At 38.1% G+C, this 12,722-nt stretch overlaps 1 protein-coding gene across 5 annotated transcripts in view; it reads right to left on the bottom strand.

Moving 5' to 3' along the window:
• Nucleotides 1-759: 759 nt before the first annotated feature.
• The window catches only part of dclk2a (doublecortin-like kinase 2a), a 126,808-nt gene continuing 114,845 nt past the window's right edge, over nt 760-12,722 (bottom strand). For all 5 annotated transcript variants that reach the window (XM_061881224.1, XM_061881226.1, XM_061881228.1 and 2 more), the window contains 5 exons: nt 7,266-7,343; nt 7,021-7,117; nt 4,942-5,022; nt 4,767-4,877; nt 760-1,412 (listed from right to left, as the gene is read on the bottom strand). In XM_061881224.1, the coding sequence (XP_061737208.1) occupies nt 1,029-1,412; nt 4,767-4,877; nt 4,942-5,022; nt 7,021-7,117; nt 7,266-7,343 (751 nt within the window). In that variant the 3' untranslated portion in view covers nt 760-1,028. The remainder of the gene's footprint in view (nt 1,413-4,766; nt 4,878-4,941; nt 5,023-7,020; nt 7,118-7,265; nt 7,344-12,722) is intronic.

Below are 12,722 nucleotides of genomic sequence, written 5' to 3'. Positions count from 1 at the left end.
ACATATGTATGTATATACATTTGTATGTATATACATATGTATGTTTATATGTATGTATATACATATGTTTATATGTATGTTTATACATATGTACGTATATACATACATATGTATCTACATATGTATGTATATACATATGTACGTATATACATACGTATGTATCTACATATGTATGTATATACATATGAATGTATCCTTATACATATGTACGTATATACATACATATGTATCTACATATGTATGTAGATACATATGTACGTATATACATACATATGTACGTATATACATACATATGTATCTACATATGTATGTATATACATATGAATGTATCCTTATACATATGTATATATATATACACATTCATATAAACATATATACACGCACATATATATAGGTGTGTGTATCTTAATCCATCCATTTTTCTACCGCTTGATTTCTTTGGGGGGTGCTGGTGCCAACTCAGCTACAATCGGGCGGAAGGCGGCGTACACTCTGGACAAGTCGCCCCTTCATAGCAGGGTTATATATTTATATATATATAATGAATATATGTGTTATTTTAATGTAGAGCAATTTTTTTTGATTTTTTGATTTGTTTTAGTGGTGTTCACTTTCTACCAACATATGTTTTTTTAATCAATTTAGTGGCTCTTATAATCGTGTTATTTAATATGAAAAAATCTGTAATTGAATTTTTGTGAGAGATGACTTTTTTTAAATCACTTTAGCAGTGGCATGTTGACTTACAAATCAATTGAACAGTTTTTAATTAACTTTTATTTCATTTTTATTTCTAGCCACGGTGTCACGGGGGTGTTGACTTCTATCCCCAATCTGCATACAAACTACTTTGCTGTACGGAGGACTAAGCAAAAGCTAAAATATTGCAGTGTATTGTACTTCATAGTAATACTACAGTAGTAATAATAATACTTCACATAATGGGAACGCTGCATTAGGCAAGAGTCCATCCTTCTCGAGTCTTCCTCAATAAATAAAAACGAATAGTCTCCATGTTTTACAACATCCTAAAGTCCTTCCACGAGCTCCGTGGCGACTCGCTCACCGAGGGCCTGAAAGCCGGGTGACGGGGGCGAGGCGGAGGTGGGCGGGGTGGAGGGAGGAGACGGGAAGAGGGCGGGCTGCGAGGTCGCCGCTCGCTGGTCGGGGAAGGCGAGGGGCAGGAAGACGACATGTCTGACGGGAGGAGGCCCGTCGGGAGACGAGGGCGAGGGAGTGGAGACCGAGGGCGACACGTCGCTACCACTGGGGGGCGCCGTTCCAACATCTGTCGCTGTCGGCGCGTGTGTTGGAGAACATTCCTCACATTTGGTTGGGGTGACGGTGGGGTCATGTGACCTCTGAGGTCCCGACAGGTGCAGCTGGAGGCTCTCCTTATCCAGCGCCGTATTCTTAGTAGAAAATAAGTAACTTTAGTGTTAATGAATGAACACAGTCACCATTCTGTGCCGCCCCCTGCTGCACACACTCGGCATTGCAGCACCTGCACAGGAAGTTGATGCAGGTGTGGAAGTGGGGACTAAAGCACTAAAGAGGATTCCTTTCATCTTAAAGCGTCAAAAATAACAAACAAAAAGATTCTGGCTTTTTATGGCAAAATACCAGCAATACACCACATTCTAGAATATATTTAGTTTAAACTATTGCCACACTTACAGCCAACATAGAAATAAATAACTCGACAGGCAAAAATGATTTATTTATTTCATTATAACTTTTTAATTGGACCTGTTTAAAAAAAAAAAGTACATTTCAAAATTAATTATTTTATGGTCAGTATTTCTCCAAGTTCATTTAAGTTTAAATTTGAATTTATTTAAGACAAAAACAATAAAAAATCTTTAGAATTAACATATATATTTTCTCCTAATGTATGGAAATTTGCATTCACGTTATTTATTTCTGTTGCAGTTTATTAGTTTATGCACTATTACTCTACGGCTCTTCAGCGCCGCCCTAGTGGCTCTCTGGAGCTTTTTCAAAAAATGTATGAAAAATGGAAAAAGATAAGAGGAAAAAAATATATTTAGGAAAACATGACACAAACCTCCCTAATTGTTATAAAGCACACTGTTTTTATTAAACAAACTTCACTGATTAGAGTATTTGGCAAGCGCCGTTTTGTCCTACTAATTTTGGCGGTCCTTGAACTCACCGTGGTCTGTTTACATGTACAACTTTCTCCGGCTTTCTAGGACGTGTTTTATGCCACTTCTTTTTTTGTCTCATTTTGTCCACCAAACTTTTAAGCTTGTGCATGAATGCACAAAGGCGAGTTTTGTTGACGTTATTCAGAAATATTTGGTCACTGCATGACTGTAAGCTAATCGATGCTAACATGCTATTTAGGCTAGCTGTATGTACATATTGCATCATTTTGCCTCATTTGTAGCTATATTTGAGCACATTTGGTTTCCTTTAAGTCCTCTTAATTCAATTTATATCTCATGACACACTATCTGTGTGTAATGTGGCTTTCATTTTTTTGCGGCTTGTATTTTTGGTCCAATATGGCTCTTTCCACATTTTAGGTTGCCGACTTCTGACCTATACAATGTTCCCTCGCCACTTTCCAGGCTGTGCATGGAGCATTTTTAAGTAGGTAAATATTTAAGTGCGCTTTAAAGATTTCAATGTCAAACGACAAGTTTTAGAGGGTGGAAAGTGTTTAAGTGCGTGTGAAAGCTTTGATGAGGGCTTATTAAGAGTTTACTTGCATATAAAAATCTGAAAATAAATAACTTCTGCAGTTTATGGACTTTCACTTACCAAACTTTGGCAATAATTGAAGGAACATTGTATACTTAAATGTTTAAAATGCAAACAGACACAAAAAAAAACTATTTGTGCAGTAGTTTCCGATTCTGACCACTAGATGGTGCCAAAGTATATTCACTAGGGCTTATAAATGACACCATTCACTCGGTTTTATGTCTAAATACTTTTTCCAAATAATTTTACTTTGTATGATTTTTCTTTTGTGATGAACAAAAACTGAAGAGGAAGCGTGAAAGGAATGAAAGAAGTGAGTGTTATTAGAACAAGGGGATTATGGGTAATGGTTTGTATGTACATATATGTATATACATATGTATGTACATATTTATGTGTACATACGAATGTGTACATACATATGTGTACATATGTATGTGTACATACATATGTATACATATGTACATACATACATATGTATACATATGTACATACATATGTAAGTATACATATGTATGTACATATATGTATGTACAGTGGGGCAAAAAAGTATTTAGTCAGCCAGCGATTGTGCAAGTTCTCCCACTTCAAAGGATGACAGAGGTCTGTAATTTTCATCATAGGTACACTTCAACTGTGAGAGACAGAATGTGAAAAAAAAATCCAGGAATTCACATTGTAGGAATTTTAAATAATTTATTTGTTAATTATGGTGGTAAATAAGTATTTGGTCACTTCAAACAAGGAAGATCTCTGGCTCTCACAGACCTGTAACTTCTTCTTTAAGAAGCTCTTCTGTCCTCCACTTGTTACCTGTATTCATGGCACCTGTTTGAACTCGTTATCTGTATAAAAGACACCTGTCCACAGCCTCAAACAGTCAGACTCCAAACTCCACTATGGCCAAGACCAAAGAGCTGTCGAAGGACACCAGGAAAAGAATTGTAGACCTGCACCAGACTTGTAGATTCACTCTTCCCATAGGCAAGCAGCTTGGTGTGAAAAAATCAACTGTGGGAGCAATTATCCGAAAATGGAAGACATACAAGACCACTGATAATCTCCCTCGATCTAGGGCTCCACGCAAGATCTCATCCCGTGGGGTCAAAATGATCATGAGAACGGTGATCAAAAATCCCAGAACCACACGGGGGGACCTGGTGAATGACCTGCAGACAGCTGGCACCAAAGTAACACACTACGCCGATGGCGAATCAAATCCTGCAGTGACATACGTGTCCCCCTGCTTAAGCCAGTTCATGTCAAGGCCCGTCTGAAGTTTGCCAGAGAGCACATGGGCGAATGTCATGTGGTCAGATGAAACCAAAATATAACTTTTTGGTATAAACTCAACTGGTGGTGTTTGGAGGAAAAAGAATACTGAGTTGCATCCCAAGAACACCATACCTACTGTGAAGCATGGGGGTGGAAACATCATGCTTTGGGGCTGTTTTTCTGCTAAGGGGACAGGATGATTGATCCGTGTTAAGGAAAGAATGAATGGGGTCATGTATCGTGAGATTTTGAGTCAAAACCTCCTTCCATCAGTGAGAGCTTTGAATGGTTGACCAAATACTTCTTTTCCACCATCATTTACAAATAAATTCTTTAAAATTCCTACAATGTGAATTCCTGTATTTTTTTTTTTCACATTCTGTCTCTCACAGTTGAAGTGTACCTATGATGAACATTACAGAACTCTGTCATCATTTGAAGTGGGAGAACTTGCACAATCAGTGGCTGACTAAATACTTTTTTGCCCTACTTTGTATGTATGTATGTATGTGTATATATATATATATATATATCCATCCATCCATCCATTTTCTACCGCTTATTCCCTTTCGGGGTCGCGGGGGGCGCTGGCGCCTATATATATATATATATATATAAGAGATACAGTATATATATAGATATATACACACACACGTATACAGTATGTAGTAAGAATAGGAATCGCCTTCACATTTAAGTTATTTTCATGTAATAATAACAACAGTGCTTTAAGACACTCCAGTTGCAGACTCGCTCACCACGATAACGGAGACCGCCGCCGCGTTGCCCTGCCTGGGCGCCGAGTGGAAGTGCGTCCTCAGTTTACCCGTCACTTCCGCCTTCATGTTGTTCTCCGCCAGCACGTCGTCCTGCAAGACACGGCAACTAGAGTGAGACCACTGTGAGGACCTGGGACTAAAGTCCAAGCAGTACCGTGACCCAAGGGTGGGCGAGGACGTCCTGCGCCGTGTAACGAGCGCCCATGTTCACCTGCAGCATCTTCCCGATCAGCTCCTGAAGTTAAACACACGCACATCTAAGGCATTATTATTACTATTCATTAATTAATGTCACGGTTAGTTTTTTTCTTCCTTGAAGGTAGAAAAGCGCTATACAAGTACAACCCATTATTATTACATAGGCTGTCGCTGCGCCTCTTGTGGCCAAAGTGAGTATCACCACAAAAAATGTAATATATAATAGAAATAATAAAAGGTATTGACCGTTATTATTTTATATATTTAAATAATTTAATTAAATATTTTAAATATTATCCTGTCATCAACCTATTTTTTCCACGGTTTTAAAAAGTGTAATTAATTCCAAATAAGCACCTTCAAATTAAACTGTGTGATACTGATGTGCCACATTAAATAAATAACCATTGTAATCAATATTGATCGTATAAAATAATATATTTTGATAGTATCTTGCAATAACCTTCTTTGCAAAAATATAATAGTTTAATTAGGCAACCATTACACTAAATATTAACATGTAATATGAACCAAATGGATGAAATAGTATGTATAATATATATAAAAGCATATATATTAACCAAAATAAATAATAGTACTTTGATTTAAGCCAAATAATTATAAATACATGTTTAAACTTTGTGTAATGTTAGTGTTCAAAAATATTAAATATACCCTTTAGATAAGAACTCTGCCTCGTTTTTAATGACTACTTCGGCCTACTACGTTACTGCATTTTAATGTTGGTCATTCTGGCTGTACCTGGAGAGCTATGAATAAATATCAATCAATGTTAATTTATATAGCTCTAAATCACGAGTGTCTCAAAGGGCTGCACGAGCCACAATTCAAATAAAGTACTATCTATCAATCTAAGAGTTTTCTGTAGTAGTACTTGGGGGGGGGGGGGGGGGGGTCAGTTTGAGAATGACTGTAATAGTCCATCCGTCTTCTTCCGCTTACCGTATTTCCTTGAATTGTCGCCGGGGCGCTAATTGATTTAAAACCTCTTCTCACTCCGGCACTTACCAAAGGCATGCGGTAAATTTAGGCCTGCGTTTATAAATTTGAGTGTGATGTAAGGATACCATCATGAAAAGCACATTTAATAAAAAAAAGTTATTATGGTCTTACCTTTACTTATAAATGAAGTCCATGCGCAGCTCCTTCTGATCAAAAGCATCGATAACTTGTTTATAGAAATCTTCCTTATCTTTCTTCAGTTTTAAATCTCTGTCTCGATGGAGATCTTCCTTTATTACCTCCTGCTTCGATTGAAAGTCCAGTTTAAAAAACAGTTTTATTTTAGATATGTAATCCTCCATGTTAAAAGTGCAAGCGAGAGGAAAAAAAAAACACATGCTGCTTGTTGTCACTTCTTCTGCAGCCGAGTAGTCGCAAGAAGGATGACTAGCGCCCTCTACCACCAGGAGGCGGGAGTTTTTAATGACTCATATTTGACACACGCAGCTATGGTATATTAATAAAACATAGCTGCTTACTGTTCTTTTTAGCATATTCAATAGCTTGGACCTTAAATCCTACTGGATAGCTCTTAATCTTCTTCCCTTTATGCGATTTCAAATGATTGAAATCAGACTCCTCCATTTTAAAAAAGATGACAGGTGAAGTGTCACTCGTGACGTGACGAGTTTGACCCTGTGGAAATTCTAGACATTTGCAAATTATTTTGCAAAACGAGTTTGACCCGGCAGTAATTCTAAGCAGGCGCATACTATAGACCCGGCGGCAATTCAAGGAAATACGGTATCCGAGGTCGAGGCGCGGGGGCAGCAGCCTAAGCAGGGAAGCCCAGACTTTCTTGGAATTTGATTCCACCATCATTTTTTTTTTCAAATGAAAAAAATAAGACAAAATTTAATCGACCAAATATTAACCCTAAAAGCTTGTGCATGATTACCACGCAATGCTTCTTCGATGACGAGCCACTGCTTGGAGTGTGAGTTATACAGAAGGTGTGTTTCTACTGGTGTTTACGTCATAAATATACGGTTATATACTGTGAATGATCAACCTTGGCCGAGTCGCTGATGTTGTCCCAGTAAGGACTGGGGTAGTCCAGTCGTCCCAGGAGAATCTGCTCAAAGAGCTCCTCCTGCTGGTTGCTCTCACTGCCAGGCAGACAAAAAGACATCAACATGCGTCCAACAAATATACCTAACTTTGACAAACTACTGAAAATATGAAGGTGCTCTTGCTATAACTGCTAATATTCTGATATTCTATTCATCTTCTTGCTGCTGCCCAACACCAACTGACCTTCTGAAAGGAGGGAACCCACACAGGAGGATGTAAGCGATGACACCCGCAGCCCAGATGTCCACTTTTACACCGTACCTGGAGATGAGAGGACACTTGTTACACATTCTTGTATGAGTTAACTTCTTGAGACCTCCCCATAATGCCTCCCTCTTTAGGACCGACCTATCTGGATATATAAAAATTTGAATTTACATCCATCCATCCATTTTCTACCGCTTATTCCCTTTTGGGGTCGCGGGGGGCGCTGGCGCCTATCTCAGCTACAATCGGGCGGAAGGCGGGGTACACCCTGGACAAGTCGCCACCTCAAAGCAGGGCCAAAGCAGATAGACAGACAACATTCACACTCACATTCAAACACTAGGGCCAATTTAGTGTTGCCAATCAACCTATCCCCAGGTGCATGTTTTTGGAATTTACAATATTTATAAAATATACATACTATGTAAATATAAAAAAGGTAAGCTTTTAGTTCGTTATTTTTGTAATTGGTTTTTAATCATTATTTACTTCAAGTTATTACAGTACGTCTGTATACATATTTATTTTAATTATTATATTCATTTTGGCCTAAGGGGGGCATTTCAATTTTTTACACACTTGTTATTTCATATGTTGGCCAGAGGGGGAACATTTACACACACTTGTTATTTCATATGTTGACCAGCGGGGGAGCACTTTAAATTTGTACACACATTTGTTATTTCAAATGTTTGCCAGAGGGGGAGAACTTCCAATTGTTTACACACACTTGTTATTTCGTATGTTGACCAGAGGGAAGCACTTAAAGTTTTTTACAAACACTTGTTATTTTCTATGTTGACCAGAGGGGGAGCACTTCAAATTTTTTACACACACTTGTTATTTTCTATGTTGACCAGAGGGGGAGCACTTTAAATTTTTACACACATTTGTTATTTCATATGTTGGCCATAGGGGGAGAACTGCCAATTGTTTACACACACTTGTTATTTCGTATGTTGACCAGAGGGGGAGCACTTAAAGTTTTTTACACACACTTGTTATTTCGTGTGTTGACCAGAGGGGGAGCACTTCAAATTTTTACACACACTTGTTATTTTATATGTTGACCAGAGGGGGAGCACTTCAAATTTTTACACACACTTGTTATTTCATATGTTGGCCAGAGGGGAACACTTCATTTTTTTTTTTACACACACTTGTTATTTCGTATGTTGACCAGAGGAGGAGCACTTCGAATTTTTACAAACACACTTGTTATTTCATATGTTGACCAGAGGGGGAGCACTTCTAATTTTTTACACACACTTGTTATTTCGTATGTTGACCAGAGGGAGAGCACTTCTAATTTTTTACACACACTTGTTATTTCATATGTTGGCCAGAGGGGGAACACTTCAAATTTTTTTTACACTCGTTATTTCGTATGTTGACCAGAGGGAGACCACTTCAATTTTTTTACACACAATTGTTATTTCGTATGTTGAACAGAGGGGGAGCACTTCTAATTTTTATAAACACACTTGTTATTTCATATGTTGACCAGAGGGGGAGCACTTCTAATTTTTTACACACTTGTTATTTCATGTGTTTTCCAGCAGGGGAGCACTTTAAATTCTTACACACAATTGTTATTTCAAATGTTGGCCAGAGAGGGAAGAACTTTCAATTGTTTACACACACTTGTTATTTCGTATGTTGACCAGAGGGGGAGCACTTAAAGTTTTTTACACACACTTGTTATTTAGTATGTTGACCAGAGGGGGAGCCCTTCAAATGTTTACACACACTTGTTATTTTATATGTTGACCAGAGGGGGAGCACTTCAAATTTTTACACACACTTGTTATTTCATATGTTGGCCAGAGGGGGAGCACTTAAATTTTTTTACACACACCTGTTATTTTGTATGTTGACCAGAGGGGGAGCACTTCAAATGTTTACACACACTTGTTATTTTATATGTTGACCAGAGGGGGAGCACTTCGAATTTTTACAAACACACTTGTTATTTCATATGTTGACCAGAGGGGGAGCACTTCTAATTTTTTACACACACTTGTTATTTCATGTTGACCAGAGGGGGAGCACTTCAAATTTTTACACACACTTGTTATTTCATATGTTGACCAGAGGGAGAGCATGTTTAAAAGCGACACAAAGTCAATTTTAAAAAATCCCTCCTTTTGATAGATTGTCCGAGGATGAATACTTTTTTGATTGACAGCCAAGTGAGCCAATCAGACATCTTGAAAAATAAAACGCTGCCGTAGCAATTTTAAAAATGTTCAATCCCGTGAGTGACTTTTTCTTTGTAAGATTCAGCATCTTTATATTTTCTATCTGTAATTGGAGACTGAACTTGTGTTTGGAGAGTAGAAGAGAATGAGCTTCCCCTACTTGAAAGACCAGCAGCCGCCACTGTTACTTTGTACAATGACAACAATGGTAAAAATAGACCAAAATTCAATAATACTGTGGAACGCCAGAGAATCCCTTGATCCAATCAATCAATCAAAGTTTATACATACAGCCCTAAATCACAAGTGTCTCAAAGGGCTGCCCGAGCCACCATGACATCCTCTGCTCAGATCCCACATTAAAGTACAGTGTTTTACTTTCCTATATTCAAACACAGTACTACTGTTTAAACTGTGTGTAAAACATGAAACATTCTTGTTAAATAAAAAAGTTGCCTTGATTTTAATGAATACTTAGGTCTACTGTGCTGCTGTATTTTAATGTTGGTCATTATGGTGGTACTTGGAGTTTTTTCTGAGGTGGTCTACTGACATACTATCAGAAAAAATACTAATTAAAGCTGCAAGCAGCGATGGACGGGACCGCTTGGGTTGCTGCCCCCGAGACCCTAGCCCAGATAAGCGGTAGAAGATGGATGGATGGATTATTACACAGAGAAAAAGTTGTATACACTTGTGTTATACATCAGTCTCATAGTAATAACAGTTGTAAAGTGGTTTGGGCATTTTTGGTGCCGCCATTTTGAGACTAACGCATGGTGAATGTAATGCAGTTGTTGTATTGAAGTGGGAATAGCAAACTTCCTGTTGATTTTAGTTGGGGACGGTCAGTGTATGAAATATAGGTCTCAGTGAGACCTACATTGAGGTTTTTGTTTCATGTGTGTATGACAGTCCTACAGTTTTGTCTGAGCAGAAAGCCGGCATTTTGTGACAACAGCACCAGCGTTCCGGTTCTTTGCGGGCTCATAAAATCCAAACCAGGGTAGTAATTACAATTCTTTCTTTGACTTTTAATCAGAAGGGTTCAATCTCTCTTCTGTGCTTTTTGAAGCCGAAACGACAAAACGGCCTTAGAGGAGATAATGTTTGAAAAATTGCGACATTTTTAGCCAACTTTTGTATTGAAGTGGGAATAGCAAACTTCCTGTTGCTTTTAGCTGGGAGGTATGAGTGTATGAAACATAGGTCTAACTGAGACCTACGTAGTGATTTTTGTTTCATGTCTCTACGACATTCCTACTGGAAGTTACAGACAGTTTTGTCTGTGTTTTCTTCCTAGGGGGTGCTAGAGCGCAATTTAGAGTTTTGGGGTTTGGTTTTTGGATTAGATCGCAATTTTGGCCAGTCCTGATGTGTGTGTGAAATTTGGTGAGTTTTGAAGCATGTTAAGGGGGTCAAATTACAGCTCAAAGAGGCGGCGGTATAATAATAAAGAATAATTAAAGCTGCAAGCAGCGATGGACGGGACCGACTTTTGCTGGTTTCCTGCCTTTACCCATTCAACATATCTTTACCGTCACATTACCTACCTTCCCTACATCCTGGGGTCACACTTGTGCTTCTTTCTGTCACCCATAATGTTTGAAAAAAGGTGACAGGTCTTTACAATACTTTTGTTTTGAAGGGGTAATTGCCAACTTCCTGGTGATTTTTGCTGAAGGATGTCAATTATTAAAATATAGGTCTAAGTCAGACCTACATAGAGGTTTATGTTTTATGTCTTTCTGACATTCCTACCGGAAGTTACAAGCAGTTTTCTCTGTGTTTTCTTCCTAGGAGCAGTTTTGTCTGTGTTTTATTCCGAGGGGGCGCTAGCGCGCAATATTGAGTTTTGGGGTTTGGTTTTTTTATTATATTGCAATTTTCGCCAGTCTTGATGTGTGTGTCCAGTTTGGTGAGTTTTGAAGCATTTTAAGGGGGTCAAATTACAGCTCAAAGAGGCAAAAATTTAATTTTTTAGGAAAATTTTGTTTTGAAGGGGTTTTTGCCAACTTCCTGTTGATTTTTGCTGAAGAAAATGAGTGTATGAAATCTAGGTCTAAGTCAGACCTACATAGAAGTTTTTGTTTCATGTCTCTACGACATTCCTAATGGAAGTTACAAGCAGTTTTGTCCTTGTTTTTTCCTAGGGGGAGCTAGAGCGCAATTTTGGATTTTTGAGGTTTGTTTTTTTCATTAGATGGCAATTTTCGCCAGTCCTGATGTGTGTGTAAAAATTTGGTGGGTTTTGAAGCATGTTAAGGGGGTCAAATTACAGATCAAAGAGGCGGCGGTATAATAATAAAGAATAATTAAAGCTGCAAGCAGCGATGGACGGGACCGACTTTTTCCATTCAACATATCTTTACCGTCACATTACCTACCTTCCCTGCATCCTGGGGTCACACTGGTGCTTCTTTCTGTCACCCATAATGTTTGAAAAAAGGTGACGGGTTTTTACAAAACTTTTATTTTGAAGGAGTAATTGCCAACTTCCTGTTGATTTTTGCTGAAGGATGTCAATTATTAAAATATAGGTCTAAGTCAGACCTACATAGAGGTTTATGTTTTATGTCTTTCTGACATTCCTACCGGAAGTTACAAGCAGTTTTCTCTGTGTTTTCTTCCTAGGAGCAGTTTTGTCTGTGTTTTATTCCGAGGGGGCGCTAGAGCGCAATATTGAGTTTTGGGGTTTGTTTTTTTTATTATATTACAATTTTCGCAAGTCTTGATTTGTGTGTCCAGTTTGGTGAGTTTTGAAGCATTTTAAGGGGGTGAAATTACAGCTCAAAGAGGCAAAAATTAAATTTTTTAGGCAAATTTTGTTTTGAAGGGGTTTTTGCCAACTTCCTGTTGATTTTTGCTGAAGAAAATGAGTGTATGAAATCTAGGTCTAAGTCAGACCTACATAGAGGTTTTTGTTTCATGTCTCTACGACATTCCTAATGGAAGTTACAAGCAGTTTTGTCCGTGTTTTTTCCTAGGGGGAGCTAGAGCGCAATTTTGGATTTTTGAGGTTTGTTTTTTTCATTAGATGGCAATTTTCGCCAGTCCTGATGTGTGAGTAAACATTTGGTGAGTTTTGAAGCATGTTAAGGGGGTCAAATTACAGCGCGAAGGTGCGGAATAATAATAAAGAATAAAGAATAATAAAACCTTACAGATACAATAAGGCCCTCTGTCCCAATGGGACATTCGGTCCCTAATAATAATAATAATAATATTAAAA

This window comes from Nerophis ophidion, linkage group LG20 (assembly GCF_033978795.1).
Source record: "Nerophis ophidion isolate RoL-2023_Sa linkage group LG20, RoL_Noph_v1.0, whole genome shotgun sequence".
In the NCBI taxonomy this organism is placed as follows: Eukaryota; Metazoa; Chordata; class Actinopteri; order Syngnathiformes; family Syngnathidae; genus Nerophis; species Nerophis ophidion.
The sequence above is the reverse complement of the archived record's forward strand: the minus strand, read 5'-3'. Positions and strand labels throughout refer to the sequence as shown.